The sequence below is a fragment of the Sciurus carolinensis genome, chromosome 17, assembly GCF_902686445.1.
Source record: "Sciurus carolinensis chromosome 17, mSciCar1.2, whole genome shotgun sequence".
NCBI classification, from domain to species: domain Eukaryota; kingdom Metazoa; phylum Chordata; class Mammalia; order Rodentia; family Sciuridae; genus Sciurus; species Sciurus carolinensis.
The window spans coordinates 50,874,575-50,893,094 of record NC_062229.1 but is presented as its reverse complement, the minus strand read 5'-3'; the positions used below and the strand labels follow the sequence as shown (position 1 = coordinate 50,893,094).

The 18,520-nt window shown below is 38.4% G+C and overlaps 1 protein-coding gene across 2 annotated transcripts in view; it reads right to left on the bottom strand.

Moving 5' to 3' along the window:
- Positions 1-16,372, bottom strand: part of Ankrd28 (ankyrin repeat domain 28) — a 198,753-nt gene extending 182,381 nt beyond the window's left edge. For both annotated transcript variants that reach the window (XM_047531881.1, XM_047531880.1), the window contains exon 1: positions 16,003-16,372. Coding sequence is in view for 1 of the 2 variants with exons in the window: in XM_047531880.1 (XP_047387836.1) it covers positions 16,003-16,029 (27 nt within the window). In the remaining variant the exon portion in view is untranslated. The remainder of the gene's footprint in view (positions 1-16,002) is intronic.
- Positions 16,373-18,520: the final 2,148 nt, after the last annotated feature.

The window sequence follows — 18,520 nt, the reverse complement described above, 5'->3', positions numbered from 1 at the left end:
TTAGAATCAATGTGGTTCAAAAAGAAAGCTTTCTGGGTCAGATGTGCTCAATCTGAGTACTAGAATCTTAATAGGTGGTGTTCATCTAGACAATAATAGGTAACAATATGTGGGGTCAGAGAGGACAATGCAAAAGAATAAATAAAAATTAGAGAGAAATAATACCTCTAAGTTTCAGTTCAGGACAGAATTAGAAGTACACCAGAAGTGTAGCTTGAAAAATTTCTTTGAGTCAAAAAGAAGAAAAAAGAAGGCTGTGGTGTAGCTCAGTGGTAGAGGGTGTGCTTGCATTCACAAGGCACTGGATTCAATATTCAGCAACAATGACAATAAGAGCAGAAAACAAAGTACACAGATAAGTAAATGATTTGCAATAAAGAAGATCAATAGAAAGCTTACATGAATAGTAGACTTCTTTTCACTTAGTAAATTAGGTAGCCAGAAACTGAAAAGAATGGGCGATGGAGGTGAAGGGGAGATGACTAAAGGTATTTTTAAGTTTGGGCCAAAAGGACTTAAGGGAGAGAGGCTGAAGTGAGAAGGCAGAAATAAAGCTAAAAGGTAGGTAAAGGTGGGGTGACAGTTGAAGGGAACGGGAATGAGTGTTGAAGAAAGCAAAATAAAAAACAAAGCTACAGAATAATTGATATGAAGGGCTGCAAAAGTATGAGTTGGGATACACCCAAATTGGCCAGATGGAAATGAGAATGAAGCAGGAGATGGATAACCATACGTATCATACCTCTTGAGTCTAGACTGAGGGCAAGAAAGTGTCAGTCAACATCTAGTAATCAAAGTAGACAGCTCACCCACATAAAATCTTAAACACATCAATAATAGCTATCCACACTTCAGAAAACATTACTATAGGGGCTAAGGTTGAGGCACTGGGTTCAATTCTCAGCACCGCATATATATAGGTCCACTGACAATTAAAAAAGTAAAATTAAAAAAAAATTACTATAAACAAATCAGGAAATCAAGGTTTCTAAAAAGTCATATGTGGCCAAGTAGGTTCCAAAACAGCAAGGCTCAGGTTCACTGTGGCTGAAGTGGAGAACCGACAATGAAAGAATCTGTGGTCAGGGAAAAGAAATTCCAACTTCAAAACTATGGCTCCAAAGAGCAAAGGAAAAAGAAAGGAGATTTAGAGTTCATATAACTTAAAATCTGGAAAACTCAGAAAGTAGAATATTGATAGAAATGGCAAAAAAAATGATTCGGGACACTTTTCCATGTTTTTCATTTGTGCATGATAATTATGCATAATGGTGGGATTCGGTTACATATTTGTACAAGAACACAATTAAGCAATATAATTTGGCCAATGTCATTCCCCAGTATTTCTCCTTTTCCCTCTCCCTGGTTCCTTTCATCTACTCTACTGAGCTCCCTTACATTTTCATAAGATCCCCCATACCTTTTTTTTCCCCATTTTTCATCTTTTGCTTCCACATAGGAGAGAAAACATACAATCCTTGACCTTCTGCAGTATATACATCCTGTATTTTATTTGACCCTCTTGACAAACTTCTCAATTTGGAAACAGTCCAACCAGGTTTCTCTCATTGTCCCTGCTATAGCATCAAATGAGAATATCTGAAATAAAGATTACAGCTTCTTGGCTTATTTACTGAAGTCTCTTAATTCTAGACATCTCTATTTGAATCACTCAAGCTCTCAAAGACATATTAGTTTTCTAACTACCTCCCTATACCTTGGCTTAGGTTACTTATCACACCTACTTGACAGTACTACACTTGCTCTTCTGGTCTATTCACTCAGTTTCAATTTCACTGCTCACCCTAATGTTGCAGTTTGTTTGACATTCCATAAGTCAGTTATTTGTTAACACCCAAGTCCAAATAACTCCTGGAACACACCTATTTCTCCAAGATGTGGTGATTACCTGCCTGCTAACATTTCTCATCTCACTCTTGGCACAATTCAGTTTAATATTATGGAACTGTACATTGCCTAGCCTATCAAAAAATGGGGAAATACCTCACCATTCAGAAAGCTATTCAATTACAGAAACTTACCTACACATCTCCACACAACACACACCACATACACTGATTAAGAACATAAAACCAAAGATAATAAGTAGGTCCTTCCTTTCACTATTATCTAAACCAAAATTTCCCTGAAATGTTAAGAGGAGAAAAGGAAATGCGAATAAGATACTTCACTTAAAAAGAAAAACAAAGAAACGAAAAAACTTTAGTTAACTGCAGGAAAACTTTAACAATAAAATTTGCATCAAGACTAAGATTTGTAGTGTTTGAGTCTTTTTTTTGTGATAGAGATAAGAAAAAGCGCATGCTCAATCAAAATATCCCCATGTAACAAAAAATTGTCAAAAAATGTACTTATATATCTAAAAGGCTATTTTATTTAGGATATGTATGGCTGCAGTCCACCAATACTACAAGAAAAACATTAGTATGATAAACAAGGAACCCTCCTGACTTCACCCTTGGGTTCAATTAGCCACTTCTACTTTGATGCCCCAAAGCACAGATAAAATAATTGCCCTTATCTAACTCCCTCTTATTCCACACTAAGAGGTAGAGATCTTGTTTTAAACATAGATGTATCTCCAGTATCAAGGCTCAATAGGTAGTAGACATGTAAATATTTTTAATCAGCATGTTAATTATAGGGTTGGGGTTGTGACTCAAGGGTAGAGCACTTGCCTAGCATGTGTGAGGCACTAGGTTCAATTCTTGGCATGGCATATAATTAAATAAATAAAAATAAAGGTCTATTGACAACTAAATTTAAAAAAAATGTTAATTATAACCATTTCTATTAAAATTAGACCAAACAAAACACAATATATGGAAGGTCTAAAGTCAACAGCTTAAGACTATATACCAATGAGCTTAAAAACAAAATTAGAACAAAAGGTAACCAAGGGCAATGATTCCCAATTCTGATCCTTGAATAATAATCTAAGGAAATGCACTGATTAAAATAACAGCAGATATTGTAACAGATAAATCCCCAAATTATGATATAACAACAGGTTATTTCATGCTTACACGAAGTTCAAATATCCATGTTAATGATCACCTAAAGACCTGAGGAGGCAGGTGATGAACCAGACTGACAGTAATATAGTGCCTTCACTCATCATTTCCAGAGCAATAAGCAGTTAAGACAGAGAATTTACTCAAGGTTGGTTTGTATTTGCCAGGGTTAAAGTAACACTCAACACTTTTGCTTACTTTCCTATGGCCAGATCTCAATTACATGGCCACCTCCAAATCCAAGAAGGGCTAGTAAATTTAAGTTAGTTTGGGGCACAGGAGAAAAGAAAACAAGCTTGGCAAAGAGCAAACTGATCTTTATGACAGAAGATTTTAAAATACAAAGTCTAGAGCATTACCCAGGATGATCCTCATTCAGCAGGTCTAATTGGATCCGAAGAATCTATATTTAAGCTTGCCAATTGATTCTGATGTGTGCCAAATTGGGAAATAGTGACTTAGGAAGTAAAGAACATTGGGTAAATAGGGAAAACATTTTCACAGAAGAGCTTAAAACAATGTACTGGAATAAAAGGAAAACTAAAAAGTGGTGGAAACATAATCAAACCTTCAAGTTTCAAAGAATACAAGTACAACTTGAGAATTCTTTCCCCCTTTGGCCTGTGACATCAGTCTCTCAAGGCTTTCTTCCTATCTCTAATAGCACTCAATATACTTCATCTACTCATTCCTTATTCTCTATTATATTCTCCTAGGCCATGAACTCTTCCCATTCCCTCAGCGAACTCATTCGCTTCAATCACCACCTAAAATACTCTTATCTGAGTCCGGTCTCACATTTAACTGCCCACCATAACCATATTTCTCCTTTTAGATGTTCCACAAGGACCTCAAAAGTTCCAAAATCAAATTCAATTTCCCTTCAAACCACCTCCTTCTCTAGCAATGACCTATCCACTTAGGTCCCCTATTCAAAACCCTAGGAGTCACTGAAGACTCTCATTCTTCTCCTTCAGTCCCTATAATCCAGTTGGCAAGTCCTATCAATTTTACTTTCTAAATATTTCTAGAATCTTTCCCAGCTGCCAGTGTCTTAGATCAAACCTGTTTTCAAATGGATTTAACTTCCCACTAGTTCCCCTGCTTCCAGTTTCACCCTCAACATATTGATTCATAGTCTATATTACCTCTTGTACATAATTTATTCAAAATACAAATCTTATACTGTTTTCCTGCTTTGGATTTTTCAGTGGTTCATCACTGCTTTCAGAATAAAGTTCCATCTCCTTAGAGCTCAGGATTTTCATGATCTGGCCTCTATCTCCAACATGGTAATTTCTTGACACACCAAGTGCTCTGCACCACAATCCTAATTATTCCTTGACAATTCTTCATTCCTTTGGAGTCTGGTATAGCACCTGATACACAATAAAATCAGAATCAAATGAATGCATAAACAGTCATGTTAAATTTGGGGTGGTGACAAACATGTAGCTAACTGAAATTATTAAATAGGCAAATGTCAGAGAGATTTGAGCCTAATTAAAAACTCAAAATTAACACTGGGGACTTGCCACTGAAGAAATAATATTTGGAAGTCTTGATAATGGAAAAATTCTGTCAGTAATGTGATCTGGTTGAAACCAGGAGATTGTTCCTTCCTCAGCTTTCATTTTATTAAATTTGCTACAATGCACAAGATGGGAAACTGATTTAATATCCATGTTTAAGAATTTACCTATCAAAAACTAGGAATAAAAGAAAATTTATTCAACCTAATAAAAGTCATCTACAAAAAACTCACAACATCATACTTAGAGAAGACAGACAGAAGATCATGACGGAGACACAGATGTTCAACTCTCCACCATTTCTAACATTATTCTGGAGGTTCTAGTTAGGGCAAGTAAACAAGAAGAAATACAAAGCATAGAGATCAGAAAAAAAGAAGTAAAATCATCTCTCTAGTTACAGATGATAAACTCTATATATTTAAAAGTCTCAAGTATCCTCTAAAATTCATTTGTACTAACAAAAGAGCTCAACAAGTTGCAAGATACAAGAGCAATATATAAATGAATTGCATTTCTATACATTAGCAATAAATATTCTGAAAATTTTTTAAATTTCCAATAAGCATAAAAAACTCAGCCACTGGTCTAACAGAAAGTTCAAAACTTATAACCTAGAAACTACAAGATCACTGAAAAATTTCAAAGAATTTTAATAAATGGAAAGCATCCCATGTTCACAGACTGAAAAAGACATAATAAGACAACAATATTTTCCAAACTGATCTACAGATTAAACACAATACCTGTCAAAATTCCAACTGTCTTTCTGGCAGAAACTGACAAGCAGGTGCTAAATTTAATGTGGGAATTTTAATTAAGTGACCCATAAAAGCCAAAATCTTGAAAAACAAAGGACAAAGTTAGAGGACTCACACTTTTCAATTTCAAGTTTATTGCAAAGTTAACAGTAATCAAGTTAGTGTGGTACTGGCATACAGACATGTAGATCAATGGAATAGAATTAAGAGTCCAGAAATAAACTCTTACATTTAGAGTCAAATGATTTATGATTTTTAAAAAGCCAACGTAATCCAATGGGGAAAAGAACTGTCTCTTCAACAAATGATACAAGGACAACTGAGTACATGCAAAAAAAAAAAAAAAAAAAAACGATGAGGTTGAACTCCTACCTCATCACATATACATAACTCAACAGGGATCACAGATCTAATTATTTATTTAGAGACATCGCTAAATTTTTGTATTAATTTATTTGGGTTATAATAATGACCACAAATTTGGTGGCTTAAAATAGAAATGTACTCTTTCATAGTCTTAGAGGGTTGGAGTCTGAAATCAAAGTGTACTCTGGGAAAAATCCTTCCTTGCCTTTTCCAGCTTCTGGTGGCTCTAGGCTTTTGAAGGCTTGAGACTGCAAGAGTGATCTCCACCTGCATCTCCACATTTCTTTCTTCTCTATATTTGTGTCTATCTTTTCATTTTCTGTTGCCTGTAAGGACATGCACCAACTGGATTCAGGGTCCAACCCAAACCAGGATGATCTCATCTCAAGATGCCTTACCTGAACTATATCTGCAAAGACCATTTTTACAAATAGGATCACACAGGTTCCAGCAGTCAGAACTTGGGGGTACCATCCAGGAGATTACTACTTTCCAACCCACTGTACTCTTAGAAGAAAACACAGGTGTAGATCTTCATGACTTTGAATTAAAAGTGATTTTTTAGATATAACAGCATAGGCAACCAAAGGAAATAAATTGAACTTCACCACATTAAAATTTCCAGTCAAGAAAGTGGGGGCTGGGGAGATAGCTCAGCTGGTAGAGTGCTTGCCTCGCAAGCACAAGGCCCTGAGTTCGATCCCCAGTACCGCAAAAAAAAAAAAAAAAAAAAAAAAAAAAGAAAGTGGAAAGACAACTCATACAATGGGAGAAAAATTTGGCAAATCATACATCTGTTAAGGTAATTGTATCTAATATCTAGAGACCACCTACAACTCAATAATCATGACTTGTGAAACATGTACTTGGTCCTCTGTTTCCTGACACATAGTTTCGAAAACCCTTGCAATCTTTGGGGGTGATAAGAATGTATTTTTATGCTAGTGAGATGACTGGTGTCTGATGACCTCTAGACATTAGTTTCAGAATGGTGGCTGCTCACAAGAAAGGTCATGGCATAATTAAGAGGTCTAGGACTTTCGTCTTCACCTATCAACTTTTAAAGTTGACTTGATCATAAATAGCCAATGATTTAATCAACCACACCCATGCAATGAAGCTTCCATAAAAAACCAAAAGAACTGGGTTCAGAGGGTTTCCATGACTGTACACATGGAGGTTCCCAGAGGAATGGAATACTCACAGAGGGCCTGAAAAGCCATGTCCTTTCTCCACACCTCCCACTATACATTTCTTCCATCTGGCTGTTCATCTGTATCCTATATTATATCTTTTATTAATAAAATAGTAACAAGTTATTTCCCTGAGTTATTCTAACAAACTAACCAAATCCAAGGAGATCATGGAGCCCCAATTTATAGCCTGTCAGTCAGAAACAAATACAACAACCTGAAGCTTGCAACTGACATCTGAAGTGAGGGCAATCTTGTAGAAGTGAGCCCTTGACCTATGAGGATCTGACACTATCTGCAGGTAGACAGTATCACAACTGAATTGAATTAGAAGTCACACAACTGGTGTCCACTGGAGAATCTACTAAAGAATTGACTGCTTGGTGTATGTGGGAAAACAAAAATATGATACAACAGGTCAGAAGTAGAACAAACTAGATTTTTCCCCCTGTATCTTCATAATAAAAAAACAAATAACCCCATGAAAATATAGGCAAAGGGTCTAAGTAGGCACTCCTCCAAAGAAGATAAACAAATGGCCAAAAAGCACAAGAGATGCTCAATATCATTAGCCATCAAGGAAAGGCAAATCAAAACTGTACTAAGATACCACTTTACACAAAAAATGGAAAGGCTATAATTTTAAAAGATGGGCAATAACAAGTGGTATCAAGGATGTGGAGAAACCGGAACCCTAATACACTTGCCACCAGGAATGTAAAATGGTGCCCTCACTCAAGAAAACAGAATGGTGGGTTCTAGAAAGTCTAAAGACAGAGTTATTATATTACTCAACTATTCCATTTCTAAGTATGTATCCCAGGGAAAGGAAAACTTTTGTCCACATAAACATTTTTATACAAATTATCATAGCAGTATTATTCACAGTATCCAAAAAGTATAAGTAACTTAAATATCCACCAATTAATGAGTAGATAAATAAAACGTGGTATTATCTATACAGTGGAATATTCATCAAGAAAAGAAAATAACTGATACCTGTTACAGTATGAATGAGTCTTAAAAATATGCTACACGAAACAGGCAAATCCACAGAGACAGAGTGGTAATTTTCTAGAATAGGGGAGGATAAAGGTTTGGAGAATAATGATTTAGGAGTAAGAGGCTTCATTTTGGCATGATAAAATTCAAGACTGATTATGGCAATACTTCTACAGCTCTGTGAATATACTAAATACTAACATATGCAATTTAAATTTATGAATTACATTTCAATAAAGCTGTCTAAAAAAGAAAAAGTCTATCAAACTCTTTAATCCAGAAATTGATGCAAAAGAAAAGGCTGTCTCTACAAACTAATTTATTCTTCCTTTAATATGTGGATTTTAAGTGGGGGTGATTTTTTACAAGAGAATAACAGGAAATTAAGTGTAGTGCTAACTGTGGTAACTTATTCAAGGCTTCTGAAACATGTATTTCTCTACCCAAATTCCTTTTTAAAAGTATTTTAATTGTCCTGTGCTACATGTTTTAACATTATCTGTGGAGATATAACTTTAAGTTTATAATAAATTTAGATGAATAAACACTTACCAAGTAAGAATTTGAACTTAAATATACTAGGCAAAAGTGACCTTTTCACTAAAGTTTGCTTCTTACATGTTGATGGTCTGTGGCAACTGTGTTAAGCAAGTCTATTGGCAAAAATTTTTCAAAACCTCAAATGATCATCAGCATTGTTTTGCAATGAAATATTTTAATTAAGGTATATAGACTTTTTTTAGACATAATGCTAAAACATAATTCACACTTAACAGACTAGGTGTGAACATAATTTAATTACACTGAGAAACCAAAAATTTGATGTGACTTGTTTTATTTAGCCACCTCATTTTACTGAGTAGTCTTGAGACTCAATCCACAGTATCTCTTAAGGTACACCTGGGTAAATAAATACTAAGCATGAAGGATGGGAATGGAAATTTAACTAAAGTATTTGAGAACTTTCATTATTTCAACTATATCTGTACACCATATCCCAGTAACAGTTCAAAATTTTATTGGTTTAAGTTACCTGGAGGTTTCATTATTTTTGCTTTATATTAGTAATGTGATTGATTTGATTTAAACTATCTATTGGAGACATTACCAAGATCAAGACTTAATTCTGAACTACTTTCTCCAGACAGAGCATTTTCCAAGGGCATCTCATCCCATCCCAGGCAGACAACACTGACTGAATATAAACTTTTAAATAAGATTAGAAGAACAAAGAGACAAGACAAAATGCTAGAAAACTTTATGCAAACCAAATCTAATTACGTGGACTATTTACTATTTTTTAATCACCATAACCAATGTTTAATTACATTTCAAAGTTTAATTTATCCTAGTAGAACTATGAAACAGGACACTCTAATTTTAATTTGTACAGATAAGTAAGTCATCAATACAGCTATTAGGAACCTTTCAAGATTCCCCCTGCTCAGTATTTAATGTTCTCAGTTTACACTAAAATAATTTGTGTATGTTCTAAACCATAGCAGCGGTTACCTCACTGTTCTTGGGTGTCCCTGTTTGTCTTTTGTAATCTACCCTTTTAAAACCTGTAGTGGTTATTTAACTTTTGGGGGTCATGGAACCCTTTGAGGACCTAATAAAACCATAAGCCCTCTTCAGAAAAGTGTATTATATGCACATTATTGCTGAAACCCTCACAGGCCGTATTTAAGAAGGCCGAGCTATTACTTCCCATCACCAAATTCCCTACCTCATATTCAAAGTACTTCACAATGTACTGTGTTGACTAAGATAATCTAACTCCTATCCTTTTCCTTTGTTTAATTATTTATTCATTTTTTTTTTACAGACTGCATTTTGATTCATTGTACACAAATGGGGTACATCACTTTGTTTCTATGGATGTACACAATGTAGATTCATACCATTTGTGTAATCATACATGTAAACAAGGTAATGATATCTGTCTCATTCCACCATTTTTCATACCCTTCTCCCTCTCATTCCCATCCTTTTCAATTACACCAGTCAGGACTATCTCCTCATTACCCCAAAATACTTGTACCATCCCCTTTCCTGGCTTACCTTGACAGTTCCCTCTTGTTGCTTTCAAGCACAACTGTTTGCTTTCAATATGGACGAATCCTTCTGGTGAACCTAAAATATTTCCCCCTTGCCACAAAGATTTCCCTCCCTACAACTGACCTTTCTGAATTCTAAAACATGTAATCTCCATTTCTTATGGAGCCCACCAGGTTGTAATCTGTATTATATAAACAAGATATCAAAAAAGTGAGGAAATAGTAGGCACGTTATGGTTTAGATATGAGGTGTCCCCCCAAAAAGCTCACGTGTGAAACAATGTAAGAAAATTTACAGGTGAAATGATTGGGTTATGAGCGCCTTAACATAATCAGTGTGTTAATCCACAAACTGGGTGGTTACTGTAGGTGGGTAGGGTGTGGCTGGAGGAGGTGGGGCATTGTGAGCATGCCTTTGGGGTGCATATTTTGTCCTGGTTGCACAGAGGTCTCTCACTCTGCCTCCTAGTGCCACTTCGTAAGCTGCATTCCTCTAACACACACCTCTGCCATGATGTTCTGTCTTACCTCAGACCTCAAGGAACAGAGTCAGTCATCTATGAATTGAGACCTCTGAAACCATGAGCTCCAAATAAACTTTTCTTCTTCTAAAATTGTTCTCGTCAGGTCTTTTGGTCATAGCAGTGAAAAAACAGACTAAAACAAGGCACTTACTTTTGAACTGTTTATTCATCAACATTTCAAATAACAGGCTTCATGTTTTCCTTCAACCTCGACAAATCTTTACATCTGAAGCATCTCCCACACCCTATATTTATGTGTGTCTTTCTCCTCTTCTAGCCACAAGAACCCCTACAGGCAGAGATGGTAGCTACTTTTTCCTTAGCTCCTGCATAGTCCCCAGCACAAAGTAGGAGGAATATGATATGCTTAAATAGGTGGGCATCCGTATTCTTCAAGCGTTTCAAGCATTCTATAAATCCAGTAAGATTTCTCAAGGGTTCTCTCTCTCTCTCTCCCCTTACTGAAAGGTCAAACAAGGCTCCACTCTTAGTAGGTACCTGATCATGTGAAAACTTTTTACTATTCAAAATAGTCCTTAAGTTATTCTCACCCATTCAACACTTACTGATATATGTCAACCCTATTCAAAACAAAAACACCTTCAACATATCAAGAATCCTCACATAATAACAATCTAGAAGGGAACACACAAAGATGGCTGCTACAAAAAAATAATTCAAATGAAAGACAAATTGCATAATCTCACTTATGCGAAAGCTTAAAAAGTTGATTTCATTAGAGAGAACAGTGGTTACTAGAGGCTGGTAGGCAAAGGAGGTGACAGGGGATGGTTAACAGGTACAGGGGTTCAGTTCGAGAGCAGAAATAATTCCTAAGGTTCTGTAACAGTATGGTAAGGTTGACAACAATAAATCATTTATTTTTATAGCAAAATGAAATATACAACCATACATTTCTACAAACAATAAGAGGATTTTGAATTCTCACAACACAAGAAAATGATTAAGTATTTAAGGTGAATGAAGGCTACACAACCACCCTGATATAATCATTATACACTGCACGACATACCAAAATATTGCACTGTATCTCCAAAAACATGTAAATTATGCACATCGATGTTTATAGCAACTCAATTCACAATAGCTAAACTATGGAACCAATCTAGGTGCCCTTCAAAAGATGAATAGAAAAAGAAAATGTGATATATATATATACACACATACACACACACAATGGAATACTATACAGTTTTAAAGAAGAATGAAATTATGGCATTTGCTGGTAAATGGATGAAATTGGAGAATAACAAGCTAAGCAAACTAAGCCAAACCCAAAAAACCAAAGGTTGAATGTTTTCTCTGATATGCCAACGTTAATTCACCATGGGGGGGGGGGCGGCGGGCGCTAGGGAAGAATAGAGTGACTTTATATTTGGTAAAGGGGAGTAAAGGGAGAGGAAGGGGTATAGGCGTAATAAGGATAGTAGGGTGAAACAGACAGTATTACCTCATGTACATATATGACTGCAAGACCAATGTGATCCTACGATATGTACAATCAGAAAAATGAAAAACTACACTCTATTTACATATGATCTATCAAAACGTATAAATGGATTCTATTGTCACATACAACTAATTAGAATAAAAAAATTAATCAAAAAATTTTAGTGGGGGAAAAATAAGATTTCAAGGAACCTGCTTACTACACACTAATAGACAAAAGAAAAAAAATCCAAACAAAAGCAACTATCCTTTAGTACTACTACAAAATTTAACTCCATTTAAAACAAATTGTGAAAACAGAAATAAATACTATCCGAGATTATATGTATACACTGGAAGTGAAAAGGCAAATACATGAAGATTTTTTAAATATAATTTTTCATTGTAGATGGACACAATATCTTTATTTTCTTATTTTTTATGTGGTACTGAGGATCAAACTCAGTGTGACCCACACTGAGCCACAACCCCAGCCCCCATGAAGATTTTTTTAAAAGAACTCTTTAAATATCATACAAAAGTTTATGAATGAGGCTGGGGGTGTAGCTCAGTGGTAGAAGGCTTGCTTAGCATACATAAGGTCCTGGGTTTAATTACACGCATTAAAAAAAAAAAAGAACAACAAAAAAAAATTCATGATCATTTTGCTATTTTATCTTTATGGGGGTTACCAGGGATTGAACCTAGGGGTGCTTAACCACTGAGCCACACCCCCAGTCCTTTTTATTTTTTATTTTGAGACAGGGTCTTGTTAAGTTGCTGAGGTTGGCTTTGAACTTGTGATCCTCCTGCTTCAGACTCCAGAGCCACTGGGATTACAGGAGGGCATAACCATGCCAGGCTTGCTATCTTAAACTGTTTTTATTTTTAACTTAATTTTTTTGATACTAGGGATTGAACCCAGTGCCTCATGCATCCTAAGCAAGTCTTACTTTACCACTGAGCTACATTCCCCAGCCCTGAAAACTGCTAATAGGAATCTTGTTTTGTAGTTTGTTTTCTCCAACTGATCTAAATTAGCAGTTACAAACTAGTTCTTACTGACCCCTTTTAAGGTGGGTTTTTTTTTTTTGGGGGGGGGGGGGGTGCTGGGAATCGAACCCAGGGTTTTGTGCTTACAAGGCAAGCACTCTACGGACTGAGCTACCTCCCCAACCCCCTGACCCCTTTTTAGAATCAGAGTATTAACTGCCATTGGTGGTTACCAACTTGCCAACATTCATAGACTTTGCCTAACAATTTAGATTATGGCGTCTTAAAAAAAAAAAAAAAAAAATGGAGTTCTAAAACTATTATACCTGCACAGCAACAAAGGCCTGGAGCAGAGCAGCAACTAACATACTTTATCCTATGGCCATCATTTCTACCACTCTCCATTTTCTTCTAAATACTAAAGCCAGTGTCAGTTGTCATTTAGTATCCCAGTTTGGGAGTTTGTGATCTCTAATCTAAACAAAGACCTTCTACCTTTCTTATGACTGCTGAAAAATTCAATGTAATCATGTATGATTAATTTTTACTAATTGAAAAGGTAAAAATCATGATAGTGACCCTATATTTGAATATTAATTCATGTTGTATAAACCAAAGTGAAATAATTCGGGGGAAAAAAAATCATGTTGTCTAACTCCTACAGACAGAAAACAACTTTCATTTTATTTACAATTAAAAATTATTTCCATCTACTGATAAACAGAATGTAATAATTACTTCTTATAATCATAATTACATGTCAGCACAAAATGAGAGAATGCTGTTTTCATTCAAATTATTGAATGGACATGAGAACTGCTTTATTTACTCATTTGTTTTATATTTAAGCCATCTAGAACCTTCCTAATACTTACATGAAGAAGGCCCTTACCCATTTATAGCTTCTATGTATTAGACCATACTTTACAAAACTGGAAGAAAACAAAATACAAGATGCATACTGAAACAGACCTAGAAAAGCAGATTCTACTACTTCCTACCTCAAATGTATATAAGGCTTTTGAGTCAGAAGCTATGTCAAGTACTTTTCAACTTTAAAATTCTCTGTACTTATCCAGATCTTCTCCTTTCCTCCAAATAAAGTAACTCATCTAGCTGAACTGCTTTTCCTGCAGATGGGAAAAATTAAGAGTATTTGCATTCCATATCACTTTTATTATCACTTTTAACAGCTAATAAACTATCAAAAAATAAGATGATGGCTAGAAACAGATATTCCCTTTAAACCAGGCAAAACAAACTCGTTCCTCAAAATCTTTCAAAAGGGAGACCAGATAGACCAATTATTTTGTAGGACAGAGATAAATCTCAATATTTCCTTCCAATCAGTCCATTTAATTAACTTGTCCAAGTATTCTCAAATTTATAGATTTTATTTTAAAGAACAGTATCACCACCAAAAATTAGTAGGTATCATGTAAAACGGGACTAGTATCACAACTGCTCTCCATATTTCCAATTCCTACTAAAGTGCAAAGATGCAACTCAACTTCATTTCCAACTGAAATCCTGGTTCTGTTTAAACCTTATGGCAAATAAAATAGGATGTCCTCCTAAATTCCTAATGCACACAATAATCTACAACACAAAATTTTTTTCAAAAGCGAAGGATTAGAAATAAAAATGAAAGCACCAAATCCTACTAAATTGGTAAAAGTTTGTGGAAAACCTACAACTACATTTGAGTTTCATTCTGTTAGGAGAATAATGTGCACTGACTATAAGGGAATTAGATATGGTTTATACTTTAACTGTGCTTTACCTGTTATTAACAGTGTTGTCTGATAAAACTTGTGAAAAATCCTGTGTTCTTTACCTGTGCTGTTCAATATAATAATCAACAGATTTTGTGGCTACTGAGCTTTTGAGATATGAATAGTATGACTATGGAACACAATTTATTTCTTAAATTTAACTTGCCACATGTGGTTAGTGGTTAATACTGTATATCCAATTTGAATACAATGTATAAACTTTAAACAGTTTTTCAAAATATCATGCCTTGATGTTATTAACGCCAGCTAAAGTTCTCCTGATAGGAAATGATACATAGGGCCAATCATCACTCTAACCATAAAATCACTTTGGAAGTGAGAATTCATGGTATTAATTGGATTGAGAATTTAAGGTACGCTATTTGCTAAGAGTCCCCCATTGTTTTTGTAAAAAGGGGTACTCACTTTTGAAACAGTTTCCCAATGCATGCAAGCTACTTTCCCTTCAAATCTGTTCAATATCTTCTGTTCAGAAAAACAAATGGCAAAAATAAGTTCTCGGCACTATTAAGTCCCCGTGACTCGGTAAATTTCACGTTAATATCTCATTTCCTTAAAAGTTAGATACAAATATCTGAAAACGTCTGCATCTCTTCCCAGGTTTTTAGGTGTTTGAATCTCTCAGGTATAGTTGCGATTTCATTCCTAGACACGAAGTATTTTTTCAGTTCCCAAGTGTCAGAGTCTCTGGTACTTCGGGTATTTGACCAGCTCTTCCTAAGTCAAGAAAAGTAACCAAGATGGTGCACAAAATGTCAAAAGAAAACAAGTCTGAGGACCTGCACACTTGAGCAACAACTAATCCCTAGCAGAATCAACCAGGCGTTTTTTGTTTTTTGGTCCCCACCACCTTTCCCGGAGAAAGTATGTGCCTCCAGCTATACCACGAAGCAAACAGGAGAGCAAGGTCGTGACCCCAGGTCACGGCCCGCCAGCACAGCTCCAGTCGGGCAGCGCAAAGCCACCTGTTAGGCCCGAGCCTCACCTGGCAGGAAAGAGGAGGCGCCTACCCGGCAGCGCGCCCGACGCGAGGGCGGCCAGCGCGGAACCCGCCCCTCTCAGCGCGGCGGCAGACCCTGGGCGGCACGTGGGCTTCCCCGGGCCCGAGCTACCCTGACAAGCAAGTCGCCCGCGGTCCCAGCCCGCAGCCTCGCGCCCGGCCCCGGCCCGGGACCCCGCTTCTCTCGCAGCAAGACCGCCAAGCGGGCGCCCTGGCGGCCCACACCGCTGGCCCGCCCTCTTTCCCTTCCTCCCCGAGCGGCGCGATCCCGCCCTGCCGCCCCTCACCTACCTGGTCGCGGAGTTTGAGAAACGCCATGGCGGTCGCCTCAGCGCCCACTCCAGCCTCCGCCCAGCCCACTGCTCCCGCCCCAGTAGCTTCGGCCGCTGCCTGATGCCGGCGGGTCGGCGACCGGCTGCGCTGAAGAGACCGCGGGCAGGGGGCGGCACCGCCTCCCCGGACACCGCCGCCGAGAGGTGAGGAGCTTCGCTGTCCCGCCTCCTCCTCTGAGGACTCCCCGCCCTCTTCCTTCCTTTCTTTCTCTCTCCCTGGGTTGCCTCCACACGCAGTCCCCGCCGCTGCCGCCTCCTCACGCCCCCTTCCCGAAATACCCTGGCAGCCCCCGCCGCCGTGCCGCTCCAGCCCGCGGCAGCGGCGGCATCCAAACTCCACTCCACAATATTACCACCACCGCCCGCAGCGATTGGCGGCCACGCGGGGGAGAGGCCAGAGTAAGCCGAGCGCCCATTGGCCACGCCGCCGCGCTCCCTCTGCCCCCCCATCCCCCGCCTCCCGTGAAGGGAGGGGGTGGAGAGGAGGAAGCTGCGAGGGGTGGGCGCCGAGCTGCGGCGCGAGGGGCGGGGGACTCGGGCGGAGAGCGGGGTCGGGGGAGGGGCGGCCAGGTGTCCCGGCTTCTGGGCGCGCGCCCCAGGCAGGGTGGGCGGAGCCCGTGACTGGAGACTGGGGGAACACGAAAGGGGGGTAACGACCCAGGATTTGCACGTGGAGGCTGAGTGGAGATGCTTCCCTGGAGCAGGGGAGGATTGAGGATCCTGGTGAGGGGCCGGAAGGGGTGTGAGAGATGGGCACCTGGGGGTAGCTGCCTTCCTGAGAGCGGCGAGGGGAGACGGGTGAGCGGGGCTCGCACGTAGAAAGAGAGTGAGAATGCGCCTTTGGGTTTGGAGAGGATGAAGGCGCCAAGAGAGTGGGGTGAGAGGTGGTCACAGGGTGACTGCTGCCCTCTCAGTGGCGGCGAGCAGAGCCGGTGAGGGGAGGGGGTTGGCACGCGGGACGGAAGGGCGTCGTCTTTAAAGCCGAACAGGTTGTGGACGCCGGAACCCTTTCTCTGCCCGCAGACCCCGTATCCGAAGCCGTGCTGCGTGCGATTCTCCCCTCCAAAGCTTCCCTGCCAGTCTTGCATATTTTTTTCCTTTCTTCTTTCACATCAAAACGGTTTTGCCTCCCACTCCAGAGAAATCAATTTAAAGGAAAAAAAAAAAAATGTGCAGGATTTCCAATAAATAGCATCCTTGGATGGAGAAGAGGAATGACTCTCTTACCCTGCCACATACACCCCCACGCCACCCCACAGCTCTGAAACGGCTTTTCTTTCTTAGGCAGCCACACAGTTGCCATTCCAGGCTTGTGTGGGAGAAGATTGTTGTGCGCCCGAGCGGCTCCAGCCCCTAGTTTAAAAAGGTACAGATGGTTAGAACACAAAAGTGTGACGTCAGGCTTGGTTTCTAAAACTCCCCTTTTCCCCTACATCACTTGGGTCTCTTGGGACAGACTTTATTTAGAGGATCGATTTGAGCCTAATGGCAGTCTAGAGAAATGAGGACCTATGCCAGGACTGTCAGTTTATTATAATGCTTCACTTAAAAATAAACTTTGGCCCCATAAAAATTGAAAATATCAGGGTACATGGGTAAAAGCACTAATGATTAGTAGTACAATCCTTTCAGTATTCTTTGACATATCCATGCCATGATTCTTGTTTAAACAATTTATCTAAAATTATATTCTTCATCGTAGATATTTCCTAATTAAAATGGAGGAAATCTCTTAACTGTGCTGTAACCATCATGGTGAGGCTAAAAAGAAAGTCAAATGACTCTTGCTTTGCTTTCTTTTAAATACCTAACTCCTTTCTCCTTAATTTTGCCAACTCTGCCAGATAAAATAAGGATACTATTTGTCACCCAACCTCTCCTTATCAATTCAGTGAAGGTGAACGAGTTAATGCTGTGAAAGCATTTGTGTTCTCGAAAACAACAGTATAGAATACTGTAATAATATTACTAGTATTGTGATTACAAGTTTGTGATTACAAGTCACTTGTAAATAATTACCCAGATGCTGTATCCAATAGAATTCTACCTTAGGAGGTATAAGAATTCACTCATTCATACATATGCTTGTTAAACACTGGATGTTGAGCCAGGAATTAATATATACACACACCAACACACCCCAACCCCAGGAATCTCTAGGTTAAAGTTCTAGAATTTAAGAGCGCAACAGGAACTTGATTAGGAGCATGACAGAGATTGACTTTTGGGAGCACAAGTGCTTTTGAGAATATAAATTTAAATTACAGACTGAAAATACATTTTAATAGGTTTTGTGATTGAGCTAATGAAACTTTTCAGTGCTCTTCTGAAAATTTCTAATTAACAGTAATTAATGAAAATGTGCACTACCTTTGCATCTTGGTGTTCTGTGAGCTATCCTGACAGAGGATGCTTTAAACCTAACTGGGTTTTTCACCCTTCTTTACCCTGAACACCGTTTAACCTCTCTGTGTTTC